Here is a 22,751-nt window from a genome sequence, read left to right on the forward strand (position 1 = left end):
TCAATTGCTGTTATTTCCCTGCATGCCATCCTCTACCACTGACCATCCTCCTGTCACTTCTCAGTTCAGAATCCTCTTGCACAGAGAAGTCCTCAATGCTTGTTATCTACCTACATTTTAGAGTTCTTAAGTTAGTGGTATAGATTTTTCTTCCTTCTTAAAGGACATTGATTTTACTGTTATAAGAATGATACATGCTGATTTTTAAATATTCAAATGCAGAAAAAAACAATAAAATCCCAAATCTTCCATCTAGATATGGCTATTACTAACATTTGATAATCATGATTCCTTACATCTTTAAAAAATTTTTTAATGTTTATTCATTTTTGCAAGACAGAGAGAGACAGGCTGCGAATGGGGGAGGAATAGAGAGAGGGGGACACAGAATCTGAAGCAGGCTCCAGACTCTGGGCTGTCAGCACAGAACCCGACACAAGGCTCAAACCCATGAACCCTGAGATCATGACGTGAGCCAAAGTCGAACACTTAACTGATTGAGTCAGGTGCCCCTCCTCACATCTTTTTATGCATTTATAGATAGAGTTCTAAATAGTAGTACTTTTGATTAAAAAATGGATCATAGTTTTTATGCTGTTCTAAAATTAAAATATTACATTTATTTGAATTTAATAGAAGAACAAAATAAATGGGTGCTATACTGCCTGAAATTTTGAAGGCTTATCATGTTAATTATTTATATGTTTAAAGGCCAACTTGGGTGGGCATAAAAATCTTGGACTACTGGATGGATTTCAGAACTCTGCAGTTCTGAGCCTGGGTGGCTCAGTCAGTTAAGCGTCCAACTTCAGCTCAGGTCACGATCTCACAGTTCATGGGTTCGAGCCCCATGTTGGGCTCTGTGCTGACAGCTCAGAGCCTGGAGCCTGCTTCAGACTCTCTGTCCCATTCTCTCTCTGCCCCTCCCCCACTCACATTCTGTCTCTCAAAAATGAGTGTTAAAACAACAACAACAACTTTGTAGTTTTTCTACCACTCTCCCTTTTGGCCCCAAATGTTGTGAAGAAGGCTGAAGACAGACTGAGTTTTCTCTTTTTCCTACTTAGAAATTCTCTTAATTCTTTCTTTACATAAGAAGTTTGGCAATTTCACTAGGATGTAGCTCAGCGTTAATGTTTTTGTATCCATTTTTTTTTTCTGAGTCAGAGCATGCCTTTTCTACCTGCATATTTGAGCTTTTTTACAAGAATTCTTTTTTATTATACTTCTGAGTATTTTTTATATTCATCTGCTTACCTTAGTCATACAAATTGTATTACTCTCCACTGTTGGCTCTCCACCCTCCACCTCTGTCACAGCTTCTGTGGCTTCTTAATTACCATATGCTCAACTTCATTCAGTCTTATTTATTCTAATTTGTTTGTTGCTTATAACCCATCTTATACTTTCATTGTTCCCCCAACACTACCAGCTTGCTTTCTTTACTTTCTATCATCTTGTCAGTTCTTTAGGCTCTATTTGTCTTAGTTTTTTTCGAGACTTTAGAGAACTATTTGCCAGAGTTGTTCTACCTTTCCCTTGAATTGTTTTTTTTTTTTTTAACATTTATTTATTTTTGAGAGAGAGAGAGAGAGAGAGAGAGAGAGAGAGAGAGAGAGAGAGAGAGAGACACACACACCATGAGCAGGGAAGGGGCAGAGAAAGAGGTACATACAGAATTGGAAGCAGGCTCCAGGCTCTGAGCTGTCAGCACAGAGCCCAATGCGGGGCTCAAACACACGAACTGTGAGATCATGACCTGAACCGAAGTCGGATGCTTAACCTACTGAGCCACCCAGGTGCCCCAAATAGTTCCTCTTCTAATGAGGGTTTATTTGTCCTTTGCTCATGTAATTTTCCTCTTCTTTCTATGCACAGGTCTTAGTTAGTAGTCATTTCATAATGAAGATTATTAATATTTCTGATTATTAATCACTTTTGAAAAGGGCCACCTACTTACTGAATAACTGTCTGTCATATAGCTGAACCCAGGTCAGTAGCTTTGATATAGCTATGTTGTATCAAACCCTTTCTTATCATGAAGTATTTCCTCTACCTCATGGCTACCCTTCTCTTCAAATGTGGACATTGAAGAGATTCATGGAACTCCCATAAAACGCCTCAAATCATAGTTTCTCTGTATTGTTATAGTCACTATTTCTTCGGTCTTTGTAGCCTCCATGGCCGAGACTACTGGGGGTAGATATTAAAAATGAAATATGCTTCAATTTCCCGTGATTTCTGCCTCCTCTACTACACTGTTTCTATGAATATTCTCTGATCTTCTCAAAACCCAGAAGCTACTTTTCGAGAAGCCTGATCCCTGCTTAAGGTCTGAAGTGTATGATCAGCTTTCCAAAGCCTCCCCTCATTAGGATCTAGACTTAAAAAGAATTGGCCAATATTTGCCATCAAGTGTTCTTGAAGTTGTAATCATTCTTTGTTAATCTCTTAAGTTGTGTTGTTTTTGGTAAGTTGCACAAAAAGGGAGAGCATAAAAAAACACCTTGACTTTGCCATCTTTCATTGGAAGTCCCAGTTTTACTCCTAAATGACACTGCTGAATCTATAACCCAAGACGGGGCCATATTTCTCGGGAGCTATGCAGTTTAAATAATATATGGTGATTCTGTCAGCCTCAAGAGAGACTATAGCCTCTATAAAACAATAAAAGTACATCTCCCATGCCAGGGAATCTTGGATGATATTCTTTAAGTTCAAAATAGTTTCCCAGGGTGTGTAAGCTGGCTTATGAAGAAATGAAATAGCAAGAAATGAATAGCAAATGCATTTCTTTATCCGTAGGTGCATGAACACAGCAAAAGCAAAAATGCTTTCCCGGAAACCAAATTCTGCACATTTTAAATATAACTTCTGTTTTCATTTCCATTTTCTCTGCCTGGTAAAGAAGAGTGTGTTTCAGGCTACAAAAATATTTTCTTGATGAAGTATAATAGCTGGTTCCATGAACTTCTGCTCAAAAAATACAATGCATAATAAATGCAATATATCAAACTGGTTTTTATTTGTGTTGGATAAATTGCACAAATAATTGAAAAGGGAGGTGGAGGGAGTTGGAGAAAGCTCGATAGGTAAGAATGGAAAGAAAATGCTGAAAAATGATAAAAGACACGTCCAATTTAGAACCCAGTGCAGGCATTTAAGTGTGTTTTATCGAAGTTATCTCTCCTTATTGGATAAAAATTTTCATTTGTAATTTCTGTGCTCTGCCAAGAAGTCAGCCACAGAATCTTTTTTAAAAAGTACTCACTGAAAAAATACAAGACAAAATAAATAAAAAAGACCCCAAACTGTTGCATAAGCAATTTCATTCTTAGTATTTACACAGTATGGAAGTTCCTCAAAAAATTAAACATAGAGCTAGCTACTTATTATCCAGCAATTCCACTTCTGGGTATATATCCAAAGGAAATGAAACCACTAAAAAGGATATCTGCATCCCTGTGTTCACTGCAGCATTACTTACAATAGCCAAGGCATGGAAGCAACCTAAGTGTCCACTGATGGATAGAGAAAATGTGGTATATATACAAAATGGAATATTTTATTCAATAAAAAAAGGATATCTTGCCATTTGTGACAATATGGATGGACCCTGAAGGCATTATACCAACTGAAATAAGTTAGAGAAAGACCAACACTATATGGTCCTGCTAATATGTGGAATCTTAAAAAAGCAAACAAAACAAAACAAAGCAAAAAACCCTCCAAAAACTTAACTCTTAGACAAGAGGACAGATTGGTAGTTGCCAGAAGTAAGGGGTGGTGGTTGGATAAAATGGGTAACGTGGGTCAAAAGTACAAACTTCTAGTTATAAAATAAATAAGTCATAAGGATATAATGTTTAGCATGGGAACTGTAGTTAATAATACTGTATAATGTATTTGAAAGCTGCTAAGAGAGTAGATCTCAAAGGTTTTCAGTACAGGGGCACCTGGGTGGCTCAGTCAGTTAAGCATCTGACTTCAGCTCAGGTCATCATCTCACAGTCCATGGATTCAAGCCCCGTGTCCAGGTCTGTGCTGACAGCTCAGAGCCTGGAGCCTGCTTCCTATTCTGTGTCTCCCTCTCTCTGCCCCTTCCCCACTCATGCTCTGTCTCTATCAAAAATAAATAAACATTTAAAAAAAAGTTTTCAGTACAAGGGAAAATTGGTAACAACATGTGGTGATAAATGTTAACCAGATTTAAGGTGGTGATTACTTCACAACCACATATACATATCAAATTATGTTATACAGCTGAAGCTACTATGTTATATATTGGCTATATCTCAATTAACTGTGTGTGTGTGTGTACACACACACACGTTTCAAAATTGAACTCAAAAACTGGTTTAGTATACTGTATTTATTATGCATTGTATTTTCTGAGTTCATAGAGCTATTTCACTCCAAGGAAATATTTTTGTGTCTTGGAACATACAGCTTTACAAGGCACAGAATATGGAAGTAAAGACATAGGACTTATGCCAGGACTCACTCTCCTAAGTAGTCATAAAGTTCAGCAGAGGAATAGAATTTTGGACTTAAAATGACATCACTGGCAACCTCAGCTAGCTGAGTGAGGACGCCAAACTTTCACCATCCTTCCCCTAGCTGGCTGCTTTTTTGTTCTCTTTGCCTCAGCCTTTTCTCCTGATTGGTAATTTTCCCCTGCAGCCAGCACCTTCCTGCCTCAGCTTCAGGGGCTTTCCACAAGCTCTCTGCCAGCTCTCTTCTCAGAGGTTTCCCATTTCCTCACAGTAGTGACCCCCAGAAGAACCATCCCTCCCACTCCCCACAATCAGCCATTTTTATCACAATATAGGCTACCAGAGCAGTGGGTCTCCTTGTCTAGAAGGGCTCTTACTGTCTTTCTTCTGGAGCCTGGTGTTCCAGGGGGGCCTGGCCAGCCTCTTCTACCCTGTCAAACGAATAGACAGATGGGTTACAATAATTAACAGCCCTGACACACTTCCTCTTCAACATCAGCTTGTCTCCAGGGAGGGGGGATGGGTCCACACCAACTAGAGAGTTACCTCCCTTTGGAGTGTGACATGTTACTCCACTGGTCATAAACCATATGTCTATGTGGGTCATGATGTACTGTAGGACAAAATGCTAATGCATGGCTTCATCTGTTCATCACCACTGTCTAACTTGAATTTGGGGTATAAGTTATAGAGTATTTAAATCAAACTATGCCCACTGGGTTGCCACAGAATGGCTAATGAAGCATGCCACGTGTCACACTGGTTTGGATTTCTCCCTTTGGACTTCGTGTTCTGTTTGGTTAACCTGTGTAGATTAACACCCTTAGGGGAATAAAATCTCACAATACTCCTAAGTCTTCCCAAAAGAGAGAATGAAGGAAAAATTATGAGTCTATAACGAGATGTGTGAGACTTATATTTACCACTTAGTAAAAATGGCAGATAGCTTTTACTGGTTTATGATATGGCAGGCTACATCATAAGTAGGCTGTTTATCCTATTTTGTAGATGAGAAAATTGAGGTTTACAGAAAGCAGTCCAAGGCCAAGAACTGGTAAGGCACAGAGTATTGAAAACAGGACCTGGGCCTGTCCCCAAAGTAAAGTTCTTTCCCCCCACCAGACCTCTCCTCCCAAGTGAAGTCACCAAGGGAAATTCCTCATCAAGAAGATCCAGAGAAACACACTTCCCAGATAATTATTTTTAAAAAGTCTGAAAAACAAGGTAAGATGATCAAATTGTGATCTGAAGTTTCATGAGACGAACCCCAAGAGACTTGCCTTTAGAGTATGGGCTGTATAGATCTACTAGATCTTTTTCTTTTTATCAGGTACTATGAATAATAGGATGTCTTCTTAGGGTATGTGTGTGACTTCTGAATCCTGGGAAGGCCAATGACTCATTGGCTAGTTATTTCTACCGGCTAGCCCTACATTTTAAGTTAGAGCTTAGACATTTGCATTGATAAATGAAGACCCCAAGGGCAGAGCTTGGTGAAGCAAATCACCCCAAATTCAGAAGAATAAGAGTGTGTTTCTTGAGTCCTCGAGCAGCAGATAAGGAGGAGGAAAAGCTATTTCTGCTCCTAAAATATTTTTTTCTGTATCAAGTATGTCACATCATTACAAGTTTGCTCTCAAATGCCCACGCCATTACTTGTCTTCCACGTTCTCCTTTCAAGCCCGTGGGTCCTTCTATGGTATTGTCAAATCCAGGAACTCCCTAAAAAACAGAAAACAGAAAAAATTTGAACATTTCTACTTAAAAATGTAAGTGTGTGTAACATATTCCCCACTGCCCCCCCCCAAAAATTGACAAGAGAAGTCCAATCCATTTGAAAGCATAAATAGGAAAACACCACAAATGGCTTACACATGATTTCCTTTCCTCCCGTGCTCTGCATTGTTAGAAGAGAGTGGGGACCTAAGGTGAGTGTGTGTGGGGGAAAGCGAGAGCTCACCATAGAAGGCATAGCCAAGGGAAGCAAGGGTGACATGACTTGTGTTTATGACAATTCTCATCCTGGGTCTAGAAGTACCCTTTCTTGCTCCTGCCCCCTTTTCTCTTTTGTTCTTCTTTCCTGGGGTTTATGTAAGTCTATACTTGAGGGTTGGTAGATGTTTACTCTCCCTATTTTTTGGAGAAGGCAGACATTTGTAATGGGTTCTACCACAAGAACATATGTACATTGAGGACTGTACCTGCCACCCATTCCCTCTTTCTCCTCTTGGATGCCTGGTAAGCCCGTATGATCACTCCTACTTTTCTGGTTTTCAGAAAATTCTGGAATCTTGAGTTTTTCCCAATATTCATACAAACATTGCAGCAGGAGCTCACTGAAAGCAGTCAGATGTTGTGGGATATTTTCCTTAGCAGCCAAACGGAAGACTTTCTATCTTGGGCAGTTAGGACCACCAAAAGAGCCATACCACCATGATGCTGGGACAATCAATTGAGTCTGTCGATTCAGTGAGTAAATTAGGAGGTGACAAGAATTATCCAGTCCTGCTGAGTGCCTGCTGCTGGCTATTTGGCTGATGGTAGACCAGATTACCTTCATCAATCATTAAGTAATTTGAGATCACCAGCAGGGAGGTGTCATTGCTCCAGATACTCAGAAAGATTTTTAAACAAATAGTTTATACACTTACAGAGTTTATAGGCTAGAAAAGTGAAAAAGATGGGCTGAGAATTTACTTTTTATAACTAAGAATACCAGAACTTATGTGGAAAATTCCTTCTCTTTACTGCATACCAAAGTCAAAGATTATAGTCTACATTTTCTGCTTTATTTTTAAGTCTAAATATTTGCCTGTTAAGTTCTCCAAGCAGAGTATAACTAACTTACAATATTAGAGAATTGTATTTTGGTGGATATAGGGTAAGGAAGATAATAAAGTCCAAAATTTTATTTCACTGCATGTAAAACAACTTCTTGTGATCCAACTCCAAACTAATTAATTGAAGAGATGACATTTCAGAAGTCATACACTAGTATATTCTACATAATAGAACATCCTAGTTTGCATGTGGATCCATTATTTGGTCAGTCTGAATATGATCTGTCCAGTATTTCAATTTCTTCTACGCATCTGGACAAAAGAGCATCATCCAACACAAATTTATGATAAAACATGGAACTCTAATGATATGTTTTAGAATGACAAACCTCACTAAACTGCAGCTCAAATGATGTAGTTCAGTTTTCTCCCCAACATCACATGAGATTACAAGAGATTTTTAAAAATGGGAAATTCTTAACAGGTAAACTAGCTTTCATTTGATCAGAAGTTCTGACTGGATAAGCACAGATTTTAAGGAATTTGTGCCATTTGTATGCATTCTATGAATAATCTGATCATATGTGGATTCAATCTTGCTCTCCCAAATTTTCCTGAAATAGTAATCCCCAAAAACCACATGTTAAAAGGCTCAGAGAGTTGTCTTGGATTTGAAATTCCCAAATGTCTAGGAAGAATTACCATGCATTAAAAAACTATCTACATGGCAATGAGAAAGAATGAAATCTGGCCATTTGCAGCAAGGAGGATGGACCTCGAGGGTGTCATGCTAAGTGAAATAAGTCAGGTGGAGAAGGACAGATACCTATGTTTTCACTCATAGATCTAACAGGAGAAACCTAACAGAGGACCATGGGGAGGGGAAGGGGAAAAAAGTCAGAGAGAGGGAGGGAGGCAAATCTTGAATACTGAAAACAAACTGAGGGATGAAGGGGGAGGGGGAAAGAAGGGGGGTGATAGTCATGGAGGAGGGTACTTGTGGGGAAGAACACTGGGTGTTATATGGAAACCAACTTGACAATCAACTATATGAAAAAAAAAAAGTATCTACAATTAGTATAGTGGCAAACAGCATATCACAGAAGTTCTAGAGAGTTGAATTTTCAGCCATCTCTAAGTCATTAAAAATTAAAAAAAAACCCTTTTACATTATTCAGATTCTTTTGAAAGTCTTAGTAAACAGACAATTTAGCCATTAGAGTGGATTCAGATCAAAGTCAATGGCAATTTTATATCAATATTCCAGGTAAATTTTTGGCCATCATATACAGATGACTTAAAGGTCTTTGCATTTGAACTAGTATTTTTTATTTTTATTTATGGATATTTTTTGTTTTTAATTATATACTTTGAAGTTGTTTAAAAACTCTCAGGTTATCAGACTATTATCAGAAGACATCACTTAATAAACAATGTTGTCTTCATGTGTAAATTCCTCCATTTTTTAAATAGTTATCTTCAATGTATAGCATTTGTATTTCTCAATATATTGCATTAAATTCTTTCTCCGACGAGTCCATGGTGTTTAATAACTCCTCCCCCAGTACACAAAGTCTTGTAAGATTCCCAATTGCCCCACATCCTTACCAGCACTTGTCGTCAGTTTTTTTTTTAACAAGTTTAGCCCTTCTGATGCGTGTGTAGTATGCATGCTATGGTACAGTGCTGGTGGGAGTGTAAATTAGGATGAAGGTTTTTGAAAACTGGCTTAAAAGGCTGAAACTTATTGTAGCCACATAAGTTGTCATTAGACATTCTGCTCCTGAAGTCCAGACTCAATAGAAATAAGTATAAAAGCCTATCAAAAGCCATGGACAAAAACATTCATAATATTGCTATTTATAATAGCAAAAACTGGGAATAACCAAATTATCTATCAACAGTAGAATGGATACATAAATTATGGTATATTCACACACTGGGTTACTATTCAGCAATGACACTGAATGAACTATTGTTACCGACAACAAGATGGATAAATCTCACAAGCATAATCTTGAGCAAAAGAATACAGAAACACAGGAGTGTATCCTGTATGATTCCATTTACTTGAAGTTCAGGGATAGGTACAACTATATTTTAGGACAATAATTATCTTTGGGAGGGGCTGATAGTGACTGAAGTAGACATGGGGGGTGGCTTCTGGGTTGGACTATTGTTGGCCAATGTTCTATTTCTTCAGCTGGGTGCTTAGTGCACAGATGCATGTATATTCATCAAGCTGTGCACTTATAATTTGTATACTTTTCTGATGTTAAAGCTCAAAACTAAGTTCTAGATATCCAAGGCCCCACATAGTGATAATAGATACCAATACTATATCATATGCTTCAAAGTTGCTGAGATGAGATCTTAAAAGTTCTCATTACAAAAGAAGAAATGATAATTATTTGACATGATACTCTATGGTGGTAATCATATTGCAATATATAAATATATCAAGTCATTACCTTATGATATCTTAAACTTACACAATGTTCTATATTAATTATATCTCAATAAAAAGGTTTAATAAACATTTAAAGACAAACCTAAATCCTATTTCATTAAGGCTTTGGAGACTTATTTATGTGTGGGTGGGGTGATGAAAATCCTACAGAACTGACGTTTCCCTGGACTTGGCATATCCCCTACATTGGTGTGGGTCATGGCTATTCAGACAGGTTGTATCCAGAAGGGTAGATACCTTGGGATCATAAGTTTTCCCACATACAGTCTTAGCTGGCTTGGATTCAAGAAAATTAAGCTCATATTCTCGATTCAGAGAGACTCTTGAAGAACGAAGAAGAGAGATGACTTTGTTTCTTCCATCCTGACCATAATCTGAGATACTCAGAAGAAAAGAATGGAGGGGACTGGAGTTCCCTGTTGGCCCTGAAGCACAAAAACAGTTCTGAATATGTATTTTCAAAAAAATACATGCACAAATGATGGACAGGGGCTTCTCACGGTCCACGTTCATTCCACATACAGCACATGGGAACTGCTTTCAAAGTTCTACAATAGTTGTATTTGCAGTGATTTAAACTCAAGATTGTTTTTGTAGGATCTTCAAGTGGGTCGCTCTCCTTATCAGAAGCTGATGGAAACTAAGCCCTGTTTAGTTCACAGCCTACACAGCCCCCGCACTTACAGGGTCTCCTCGCTGGCCCTTTGCGCCTCGGTCACCAGAAACCCCTCGCTTTCCTGGGCTTCCCTAAAGATAATACAAATCAGAAGAAGGATAAGATAAGATAAGACTTTTTAATAATATTAGTAAAAACAAAGTTATTTAAATCAGGGAGAGGAGAAGCTCTAAGTATTTTTCTACTAAAGTTATTTCTGAACTGGATGGAAAGACAACCCCAAAATAGTTTTGGGCATCATATCAATAATTTAAGAGTGACCTCAAAGGGGACCCGGGTGGCTCAGCTGGTTAACCATCCAACTTCAGCCTAAGTCATGATCTCATAGTTTGTGAGTTCAAGCCCTGCATTGGGCTTTGTGCCAATAGCTCAGAGCCTGGAGCCTGCTTTGGATCTCTCTCTCCCTCTCTCTGCCCCTTCCCAGCTCATACTATGTGTCTCTCTGTCTCTCTCTCTCTTTCAAAAATACATAAATGTTTTTAAAAAGGTAAAATAAAACCCCTTGTTTTAAAAAAAAATAAAAAAAAAGAGTGACCTCAATTATTTACCACAGTGATGAAGTCTGTGTTCCACATTTGTTGTCTTATTTAGTTTTTACAGCTACTTCATGAATTAGGTATTGTTTATATATTTCTTTTAATGAAACAGCTGAGATTTAGAGAGATTATGAATTTTCCCCAAAGTGGTTATATTAGCTACAAACTGGGTTTTGGACTCAGCTGTTCATACTCTAATGCCAGTTAAAGTTGATGATGGAAGTATGGCAGCTGTCGGTGTCTGATCTAGATGGAAAACGAGTGGCACACACTTTCAATGTGCTACTCCGCACCACAGATTCTTGTCAACTCCCTGTTACCCTGTTACCATTCTTAGTGTGGTAGCTTTTTTTTTAAATTAATGTTCCCAATTCATCACTCCTGTCTATATCTATGCGCCTTCGCCATGTAACTCTCTAATGCTTTCCAACTATGGTGGGACAAGAGTCCCTACCCCTGAGATTGGTGGTGACTTAATCTGAGTTCCAAGTCTAGGCCTCAAGAAAACTTGTGTGTTTCTCCTTTCCTCCTTGTGCGCCTGCCATGGCCACAGGAAGGTTACAGCCAACATAGCAGGCAGTGCTCTCTGGTCCCAGGAAGAGGATCAGAAACATGAGGAACAAAGCCAGCCCACAACACATGAACCAAGGGCAGCCATGCTCAGCCTAGACCAGTGATCTAGGCTGTGAACCTAGACACAAAGGAAAAATGTATTGTTGCATGCAACTGAGGTTTTGTGATTGTCACAAAGCAATTTTGTGGCACTAACTGATATACTTAGGGTAGCTGTTCTACTCTATCAATCACACCTTTAATTGCCAGGACAGTTTTCAGGTGGTCTCTTTATTGAACCCTACCTGGGATCCTTCATCACCCTTTTCTCCTTTTTCTCCAGGAAGACCACTTTCGCCCTAAAAACAGAGGGATAAACACAGGGATTTTTGTTTCCTTAATGAGAAATAGCTCAGAAGGGTCTTTATGGGACAAAGAGAAGGCTCTACCTGTTCTCCATTTAATCCACCAATTCCACTTTCTCCAACTTCTCCCTGAAAAGTAGAATGTGATCAGAATAGAGTATATTGCATTTATGTGGAAACAAGTCAGACACCAAACAGAAGTCTAGTTTTGTCTTTCATATACAGCCTGGTCCTGAGCAATAACAAAGATTACTGAATGATAGAAACTGTGAACAGGGGCACCTCGGTGGCTCAGTCAGTTGAGTATTCAACTCTTGATAATAGCTCAGGTCATAATCTCACATTTGGGGACTGGAGCCCCAGGGTGGGCTCCATGCTAAGCAGGGAGTCTACATGGAATTCTCTCTCTCCAATTCTCTCTGTCCCTCTTCCACTTACATATGAGTGTGCTCACTTGTGCTCTCTCTCTCAAAATAAATAAATGAACTTAAAAATTAAAAAAAAAGAAACTGAACAAATAATACACATTGACTGCAATAACAGATGGGAATAGACACAATCAAATGACTGGCAATCAGAAAGGAAGATCAAAAGAAATTTCATTTGTATAATCTACTGGTCAGTAGTCTCAAAAATAAATGTATTTCTAGATACCTGATAGGCAGATAAATGGATATGTTTGGTACTATACCTCCTGTCCATTTAGTCCCCTGTTTCCCTGAAAATAGAAAGGACAGTAGTGATTAGTGTAGGAGAACAGAATTAATGTTGGGAAGACTTCACAATGTCTTATGCAACCCTTACCTTCGGACCTTTGGCACCATAGCATCCCTTAGTACCTTGCTCCCCCACTGGTCCACTGGCTCCTCTTTCTCCCTGAGAAAGAGCATATATCTAGATAAGTTTTTTCTTTTGTAATCTGGATTCTATCTTAGAGATTTTATAAGTTTTGTGTTGGAAATAAATGTAACTGCTCATGGTTTACAGTCCAGAATTCATGCTCATTAAAGCTGAGAATGTAAGAAAATCAGAACTACTCTGATGACAGCCCTTTGCTTTGGGTCCCACCTGCATACTGCTCTGGGTGGAGTTTATCTAAATAAGACAGACATACAAACAACTGGCAGCTAAAATGTATTCTCAAAATTTCAGGAGATAGTCCAGGGACAGATCATGAAAAATCGGTGAGGCACCAGAAAAAGATGCATTGGGTATGATCTAGGCAAAATCTAAGCATGATTTCTAGCCAAAATCCATTTCCTCCTTTTTCTTTATTTCTCTAACCAAATAAGATTCCTGCAATGTTTGTCTTGGTAACCCTACTCATCTGTGAGGTCTTGTGATGTGGAAATGAAGTCATCCTCTGCTTTTCTCTCCCCTGGGCACCAAATTCCATACACTTAACATGCCCCCCAAACTAAGATTAGGACTCCTTTGTCTTGCACCTACTACTGCAAGCCTTCTACTTGTAACCCCTACCTTATTAGCATCTACAACATTGCCTGAGTATGCTTTCTAAAGCCACGCCCCACCATTTTTACTCCTGTGCTTAATATTATATTCAATGACTGCTCATCAACTGGAAGACACCACCCAAATCTTCTGCAGGATATTCAAGATTCCCAAAAATCTGGATCTTGCTTGCCACCTAACATCCTCTCATTGTGTCCAGGGTTCCAGCCATGTGCTATTCTACACACATTCGAGTCTCTCAGTTACATGGCCTTGAACACACTGTTGTCTCTCTAGTAACATGTTCTTCCCCACACACTTTGCCTGAAGAAATATCTATTTGTCCTTCAGAGTCTCCCTAAGCATTACCTCTAGCAGCCTTCCTCTCCCAAGGCTCAACTGTTACCAAGGCTGTTAGGTATTTGCTCTGCCATGATTTGTCACAGTGTACCTCATTATACCTTCAGTATAATCCTTGTGTCTAACAACTGGAAACACAATTGTCTTATTTGCCTTTCTACTAGTCTGAAGTTACCTGAGATAGGAATCATATTTTTTCTTTTATTTATTTGTATTCATTTCTAGGGTCTAGCACTGTGCCTGAAGCATGATAGAATGCCTTCATATGTATTCATTAAATGAATAAATGAATGGATACGTTCATTTATGAGTGAGGTCTTTGAAAAATAATGTGACAAATGGTAAGATGCTCAACATATAATTGTTAAATGAATGCATGGATGGAAGGAAGGAAGGAAGAAAGGGATGGTTAGATGGATGGAAGCAAGAAAGAGTAGAGGTCCTTCATAAACAATGTGGGGAGTTGGTTTACCTGTGCAAAATGGATCAGGAAGAGGGAAATGGCAGTGATTTGAGTCCCCTGGTGAAGAGAATAACTTTCGCACTGAGTTCATTGTGCAGCATTGGCGAACAGTCAAAGAGGAGACAGTAGGTTAATAAACCATTATTGACCATCAGAAGCAAAGCCCGATGAGGATTAGGAAAGACCTCAGATTTTGTACATGAATTCTTAGACTCTGACTTTCCTCTTTTCCCTCTGAATTAACACAAACAATTTCCTATTGTAGATATGTTCTCAGGAATAAATAGAGATGAGAAAACCTCAACTTACAGCAACACCTTCCTCTCCCAGGTAGCCCTCACTGCCTTTAAAACCTGGGGATCCCTGGAAATAAGAAAAGGAAGAATGCATTAGCACTCCACAGACAAAAACCAGAGGCAATCAAGCAAAAATATTTAACTTTAGTTTCACTTTATGTAGAGCTGTAGGAGTCTCAAAAAAAATAGTCCTCTCTCCAAAACCTAGGCTGTATTTATGCACATAAAAATAAATGTTGTTTTGGGGTGCCTGGGTGGCTTAATCAGTTAAGTGACTAACTCTTGCTTTTGGCTCAGGTCATGATCTCAGGGCTCATGATACTGAACTGTCAGCACAGAGCATGCTTGGTATTCTCTCTGCTTCTCCCCAGCTTGTGTGCATTCTCTCTCTCTCTCTTCAAAATAAATTAAAAAACGTTTCTAAATGTAGTTTTGAAACAATTATCCAGATGACTCAAATGAGTGTGCATGTGTACATCATAATATTGTTCATAACTCTCTCTGGGGTTATATCCAGGGCTGGAATTTTCTTTCTCAGACGGATGTTCAAGTCCACACAGCTATATTTGCTCCTGACAGACTAGAATTATCCTCTTTTGATTTAAAAAACTCCTTTTTTAGGATTTATGCTACACATAGAAAAATAGACCACACACATTTCATTCTTTCTGAGCCTTGCTTTAAAAAAATCTGTCATTCTCCTTTCATGAAGTTGAAGCACTCAGGAAATAGTCCGAAAACTTTATTCAGAGACACAAACATGTTGGTTTGGGAGTTATAGTGCCATCTATAAATTGCTCACAAATCAAACACACATGTAAAGAACTAAAGAAGTAGTATTGAAATCATTATTAAACACATCCATAGTGTGTTTGTACATGTTTTAACATTTTCTAAATCCCAAAATGTATTTTTTTTAACATAAGAGTACATATATTTTTTTGGTTAGGAAATCCATGAATCTGTTGTTGGTTACTGTTTTATAATTGACATGTTTACGTATACAGCTGTGACACTTTTGGTCTAGTGAAAGCTGACTGAAACATCGCCATATCTCTTGCTAGGTTAGGGTGCTCTGACCTAATTTGTTTTTCAGCAGACTATCCCAAATATTCCCTACTTCATTTATAGGACCTATAGTCATTAAAAATGGAAATTGAAGTGCCGCTGATATTCAGGAGGTTTTCATTACTCAACACAGAGATCAAATCAATTTCTCTGGGTCATTGTCATCACTGCTGAACACTGGATAATCAAGGATCTTAGCAGCAGTTCTCCTGACACTTGTATAGAAAGTTTTTTTAGAAGACTCCAATTTAGAATGCCACGGAAAAGCCAGGACTATCTAATTTGACATAGAATATGAGGACTATCATAAATGGTTACCTCACAGGCCTTATCTAGAAGTTAAAATCATCCTTTATTTATACCTAAACCCATGTCTTTCAGACATATGACATTCAAATAAAGTACACCATAAATCTTAATTAAAATCACCTTTTTGCCCGGTGGTCCAGGATCTCCCATTGTGCCATCCCCTCCAATGCACTTGCAGAATAAACAGCAGCATGTCCTCTCAGCAACATTAACCTTGGCAGAGGGTAGGAAGTACGTTACATTGGAGGCACTGCTTCCCAATCACACACACAAGCTCAGTAGTGTCATTCAGGCTTCTATGACAATTTCAGAAGCCCGTTTGCTATTAAAGAGACCGTGCTCCATAAAGAGAATGAAATCTTCTTTAGCTGCTATCCTTCCTTCAGTGGTCTGAAGGACCACCACATGAAGACTTCAGAATCAGATCAAAGTGGTTTTTGTGCTCTCGAAATGCTATTAGTTTAGCCATGCACACTACTGTCCTATTCCCACTCCATCCCAGCATTGACTGTGGTGGAGTTGATTACCTTATATCATTTTGTCCCCACTATTTTGTTCAATAAAATAAATGCTATTTGCTCCTTTCCCTGTTCTGTGAAATCTTTGCATGCTAGAGGATTTAGACAGTGTCCGATGTCATATGCTTAGAATGGAGTCCAATGGTAAACATTTCCAGAAAAGTCTGTGTGTGACAGGATTTCTAAAACACCATCACACATTCAACATTTCCACAACACTTGCTATGAAGGATGGGGACATGGGAAAAAGATTCCATATAACAGATTGAAAAATGTCAGGGAATTTTATGCTGAACATTTTCATCCTCTGAAAAAATGAGAGATTCCACTTCATTTTAATAATTGACTCATAAGATTAATTTTTAGGAAAATTCAGTTTGCAGTAAACATCATGCTTGGCCTGAGTAGGGTTGAATCAATCTTTGTGTTGAGAAGTTTCCCATATAAATTCTAGTGTGATGAAAAATGAGAATTTTTGTTATAACCATTTAGCAATTATGCTCCTGTATTTATTATTATATAATGTTCCTTTTCACCCATTAGAAAAAAAAAATTCTCCACAGGGGTCTGGGTGGTTCATCTGGTTAAGTGCCAGCTCTTGATTTCGGCTCAAGTCATGATCTCATGGTTGTGGGACCAAGCCCCGTGTCAGGCTCCAGGCTGTCAGTACACAGCATGAGGTGGGGAGGGGGCAGAGGGAAAGAGAGAAAGCATCTTAAGCAGGCTTCACACTTAGTTGCAGAGCCCAAAGTGGGGTCAATCCCATGACCCTGGGATCATGACTTGAGCTGAAATCAAGAGTCAGATGCTCAACCAACTGAGCCACCCAGGTGCCCCTCTATATTCTTGAAGGGAGTATTTTTACATAATTTCTACACTGAACAAACTGTGTTTAAACACCTATTTGTATGCAAATTCTACAGGTGGAAAACAGCAGGCACTAGCATGTTATTGAGAAGTGTCTTGATGTGATTATAGATTTTATAAATCATCAGTGAATCACAAATTATTAGCCTGTCATGAAGGTGCAATAGTGCCATGTGACTTGGCAACCATTCCCTCCGGTTTGAGTTTGTATGCATTTCTGAAAGGAGCATGACTGGAATGCATCTCACATCAGCGTTGGATTCTAAAGAGAGTTCACAAGGCAAACATCTCAGTGAAGACACTGAAGATACACACACAGGACAACATAGGAGGCTCCATCTCCAGATCATTTGTTCTTCCTCTAACCCTGAAGCAGGTTGCTTTTTCTTTGAAGTCCAAGTGCAGTGGATTCTCCTTTACAAGCCATGTTGCAGGGAAAATACACTTCTTAAACACTAGACATACTCACTGTGGTAAGCTGGGACACTTAGGACCCGCAAGGGACGTGAACTCTGGCTGGCTGAGGAAGCAGTGGACTCACCTCTCACCTCAGATTCCCTCTGATGCTTATGTTCAGTGACTGTAATTTGGGCAGGACTGTAAGTGCCATTCAGTTTCTTCTTCTTCCTTTTATTTTTATTTTTTTTGCAATATTAACTAAACTTGCTTTGATAAATCTCTATCATTTTTTTCAAAATGCCCTCTTATTTAGGTTGTTCACTATTTCAGAAAAGCTATTTTCACTCCCAAGTGAAATTCATAAGCATTAATATTCAATCTATTTACAAAACAGAACATTTAAACTTACCAGCCTGTTCTGAGTAACTTACCAGTTGCTTTGACAGTCGGCTCCCAAGGTCCCTCATTCCAATAGTGAGCTGGGTCCTATACTCAAACCCTTTCCCGAATTCAATGTAGAGAAGGTCAGCTAGGTCACTTGTGTCGCTGGCTCCATCCAGAGCAACAGTTATGAGTGCATTCAGGCCTATCCAACACAGTTTACTCCGGGTGAGGTGGGTTTGGTTATTTTAATCTTTTTGCATACATACCTATGCTGTTATTTTAGGAAAACAGTTGCAAGAGGAACACTCATTTTTATTGTCAACTTCACCCAACCACACAATGTAAAACTGACAAGTGACCAGACTATCATCAGAGAACAAAAGGAATTGCATTTCTCAAAACTAATTAAACTGGAGACAGGGGATATTACAGTAGAACTTCCAGTTCCCTCATGAGTTGAAGTGAGATAGAGTGATTTAAAAAGGTTCAGAGAGCATACTAAGATACACATGAATTCATAGATCAACAAAGCAAGTGTTCTAAATTTTTGTCATTCAAAGGGGGTTCCTTTGACAGCAGCACTAACATTGCCTGGGAACTTATCAGAAATACAGAATTTCAGGCCCCATCCCAGACCCATAGAATCAGAATATGTATTTTAATAAAATCACATGATTTGTAGACACATTAAGGTTTGAGAAGCACAGCTATAAGGACCTCATAAGGAATCAATAATCCAGTTGGAATTACAGTAAGTGACTATAAGACAGTAAGAGACCTCTTGTCAGGCAATTAGAAATAAATGACATATAATCATCCAGAGCTGTAGCTCATAAGCTTTGGAATTTTATAGACCAGAATATTTCAAAGAAAACTTCCAGGGACTGACAAAGGGTTGGCTTAATAGCAAAGTATTAATTAATACAAACATGAAATTATAAAGTATTGATTGATATAACCATGAAATGATAATGGTAATAACCCTGGAAATTGTTATGGTGGAGGTAACCATAGTAACTACTGTGCTCTCATTTTTAATAGTTATTATGTACCTGGAAGTTGGCTAAGTGCTTTCTATGCATTATCTTATTTGTAAGATACAAATACAACTGTATGGGCATGTAGGATCATAGCCATATTTTACAGACAAGCAAACTGAAGCTTGGAGAGGTTAAATTACTGGCTCAAGTGGTATTTTTAGGTTTCTATCTGGAAAGCCTGATTCCAAAGCCCACAATCAAAGGATATTTTAATAACAAAAACATACTAATGACATAATCAGAGTAAAGAGCAATCCTAAAATTGAATAAACTTAGCTTTATGAAAATATGACTCCACTGGACTAAGTTTTCTCATTTCATTATAGATTGGTGAAGAATTCTTTAGATAGGACCTGGAAACCAATGAACTAGAAAAAAAAAAAAAGATGTTCATGGACCTGAGTGTCCAGAATGCCTTCTAACTGTATATTTGATTCTGAATCATTTTGAATTAGAAGAGGAGGAGAATGAAGAGAACAAAGTTTCAGGTACATACTGGAAAGGCTCAAGTTATAGGAGAGGAAAGCAGAGTGGTTGGCTGAGGTGGAGGAAAGAAAGAAGCATTAAAGAATAGGGTGATGAACTTGTCCTGTTTTGCCTGGCCTTTCCTGGTTTTAGCATTGACATCTCCAGTTTAACTCAAACAAACAAGGCATTAGCTTCTCTTCCAGGAATGAGAATGACAAGAAGAAAAGGATTGGTGGAGTGGGCTGGGATAGACAAGGAGGAATGTTGAATTCATCAACAGAGTTTAATGATCAAGAGAAGGCATGTTAATGGATCTATTTATAAGGGGGAATTTTTCTTATGTGTTCCAGGAAATACAAAAATTTAAGAGTTATGAGAACCATGGGATTGTTGATTTGCAGGAAGTATGCGTATAACTATCATTTGTAGCTGTTTTTCTCAGGATGGAGGACTCCGATACTGCTCCTTTCAGACCCATCTAATAAGAAGTCAGATGATCTTGGGGCATCTGGGTGGCTCAGTTGGTTAAGCATCCAACTTTGGCTCAGGTCATGATCTCACAGTTCATGAGTTCGAGCCCCATGTCCAGCTCTGTGCTGACAGTTCAGAGTCTGGAGCCCACTTCGGATTCTGTGTCTCCGTCTCTCTATACTCCTCCCCCATTCGCACTCTGTGTCTGCCTCTCAAAAATGAACAAAAAATAAAAAAATAAAAAAAAGAAGTCAGATAATCTTAAATACAATTTCTAAAAATAAGTTCAGGAAGAAAAGATTACAAAACCTGAAAGAATAAAAGAATCTCTGAGAAGACTCTAGAGCAATAGATTAAAAAAATTAAATTCAAACTCCAGTCCATATGGGTTAGTTATAAAACTACATCCACCACTGAGGATCCTCTTCTCTTGGTCTCCTCTTGTTTCATGATAATTGCACAGTTGACATATATAGATGCCCAACTTCAAATTAGGGATGCTTTCCTAGGTTAAGAGACCATGGGCCAAACATAAACTGAAATCATATATGTTTAAATATGGGAAGCCAGAACTAGAGGTACTCCTTATCCATATTGACAGCCATTTAACACTTTCAAAAAGCATTATGGCCACCATCCCTTTGTCTCTCCCATTCAAAGATTCTGGGGGATATTAAAAATCTAGCTTCTGAAGTTGAAGGTCATTTATTAGTTTTTCTTTGGGAGTTGGGAGAAAGAAGGTTGGTCTTAGAAATCTGGGTTTTCTGAGGGAAACTTCACAGAGAAAACTCTTATGTTGTCTGCAAAAGATATATCTTTTCTCCATAAAAGAAAAGCTGAAATTAAGAAAACCCTACCCACCCATACTAAGCACTCTAGGGTCTTATTCTCAGTCTTCACTAATATCCTCCACTACAGATCATTAGAAAAAGTCCAAACCTGAAAGAAGAAAAAGAAAGCAGCTTTAACAAATAAAGGGTAAAATAAAAATTATTTTCCAGCTGTAAATTAAGTTAACTTTGGAATTTGTTTAAGATTGAGAAGAGAGAACCAAATGAAAAAGATAAAATCCACCCAGCTTCTAGCAGCTAACTGGGGAGCAGCCTAAGCAGCTGTCTTTAGCCAGGTTCCCCAGAAAAAGCTGAGACAGGGATTTGGATGCGTACAATTTATTGAGGAAGCACTCTTAGAAGAATGGGGTGAAGAAAGCAAGATAGAGCAGAAGGAGCTGAGCTCGAGAGTGCTTCAGCTGAAGACTAGTTTCACCCTGGTCCCATGGGGGAACTCTTGAACCTAAATTACACCAGAGAACTGGTGCTATTTTGAGATAAACGTCCAACTCTTTGTACTCTACCTACTGCCTACAGGTGGGGTAGGGAGTAACCTTCCAGTGGCTTCCACTGGCCAATAGCAATTCTTCAGAAAAAGGAGAATTTGTGAATTTCTAGCAGCCAATAATCACAGCAGCTGGAAGATGGGGGAATCTGCTCGGAAAGGGGGTGTGGGTGGGGCACCAATAGCATCCACTTACAGGAGAGTCTTTCTATTCTTAGTCAAACCAAAACATGTGGATGCATTTTTCTTCCAGTGATCCATATTTTAGTAAGAACTGATGATAAGTCAGTCTGGGCATAGGTTCCCAAAATGAAAGCCCAGTGCCAGTGCTTTAAAAACTCATAAGCACCATGGTTGGTCCATCTGTGGTCTGAAGGAAGGAACTAATTAGGAAGCTCAAAAACACAAATAGACTTGTCCAACAATGCATGCAATTCTGGAAACTTTAACAGTGTCAGAAGAAAATCCAACTCTCCTATTCCTTGGTCAAGAAGAAATACACTGTTCACTTCTGCAGACACCAAGGGAGACAGGACCATTTACCAGGAAAGCTCAGGAAGAAGAAACACAGTGATACAAGAAAAAGGGTATGACTTTGTATTCAGTGCTGTTTCACGTGCATAGTGTATGAAGAAAAAAGTAGATGCCAAAATGTTCCAGGAGTTCATTTGTTCTCCCCAGTGCATACTGGCTGGTAAATTCAGGGTTATTTGAGTGCTTGAAAACTTAAGAGCCAGAAATGAGTTCTGAGGTTATAAAGTCCTTAAACACTCTTTTCCCACTGCCCCTTCCCCCTCCATGCTCAATACCTTCTTTTCTCAGTTCATCAGATTTTTGTTCAAGTTTTTCGATGTCATCATCCAACCCATCTGAAAATAAGAGAACCACCTAGGAAAGTATTCAAAAAGAAAAATGAGTAAAAAGGATGTCATTGAAACCACAGATTGACAAATAAAATAAAGTCAGATTACCTTTCCTCGAGCAGCTGATTTATTCTGAAATGCATCCCACAGAGAACTCAAGAGGTTTGCGTTGAGAAGAGATGGTCCTTTGACTGTTATATCCTTCAAGCTGTTGAGTATGTTTTCACTATAGATCTCAAACTTGGGGGAATACTTTTCCATGGCATTGGTCACTTGAAAAGCCACACTAACCTGAGTCTCTGTGCCCACCTCACAGCTTACCCCGTTGAGGGAGCTGATGGCACGTAAGAGGTCTTGAAGGTAGGTTTCTATCCAAGGCTGACCTTCCAGCAACGTCTGCCCATTTTCATGAGTTGAGATGTCAAATCCGACCACAACATCCACAAAACAATCTAGGGTTCAAGGGAAAAGTATATCTTATTATATCAACAAATACCTTTATTTGGCTTGGATGCCATGTCTGAATCAAGGTACTTGAGATTCTTATTTTGATTACACTTATAAAGCTGAAACACAAGGAAGA

At 38.7% G+C, this 22,751-nt stretch overlaps 1 protein-coding gene across 1 annotated transcript in view; it reads right to left on the reverse strand.

Moving 5' to 3' along the window:
• Window positions 1-22,751, reverse strand: part of LOC115292844 (collagen alpha-6(VI) chain) — a 105,214-nt gene that overhangs the window by 62,115 nt on the left and 20,348 nt on the right. The window contains exons 8-19 of the mRNA XM_029940829.1: window positions 22,277-22,620; window positions 22,115-22,193; window positions 18,039-18,193; window positions 15,944-16,036; window positions 14,460-14,513; window positions 12,680-12,751; window positions 12,567-12,593; window positions 11,960-12,004; window positions 11,816-11,869; window positions 10,431-10,493; window positions 6,153-6,218; window positions 4,874-4,927 (exon numbers count right to left, since the gene is read on the reverse strand). Coding sequence (XP_029796689.1) covers window positions 4,874-4,927; window positions 6,153-6,218; window positions 10,431-10,493; window positions 11,816-11,869; window positions 11,960-12,004; window positions 12,567-12,593; window positions 12,680-12,751; window positions 14,460-14,513; window positions 15,944-16,036; window positions 18,039-18,193; window positions 22,115-22,193; window positions 22,277-22,620 — 1,106 coding nt within the window. The remainder of the gene's footprint in view (window positions 1-4,873; window positions 4,928-6,152; window positions 6,219-10,430; window positions 10,494-11,815; window positions 11,870-11,959; window positions 12,005-12,566; window positions 12,594-12,679; window positions 12,752-14,459; window positions 14,514-15,943; window positions 16,037-18,038; window positions 18,194-22,114; window positions 22,194-22,276; window positions 22,621-22,751) is intronic.

The sequence above is a fragment of the Suricata suricatta genome, chromosome 5, assembly GCF_006229205.1.
Source record: "Suricata suricatta isolate VVHF042 chromosome 5, meerkat_22Aug2017_6uvM2_HiC, whole genome shotgun sequence".
Lineage (NCBI taxonomy): Eukaryota > Metazoa > Chordata > Mammalia > Carnivora > Herpestidae > Suricata > Suricata suricatta.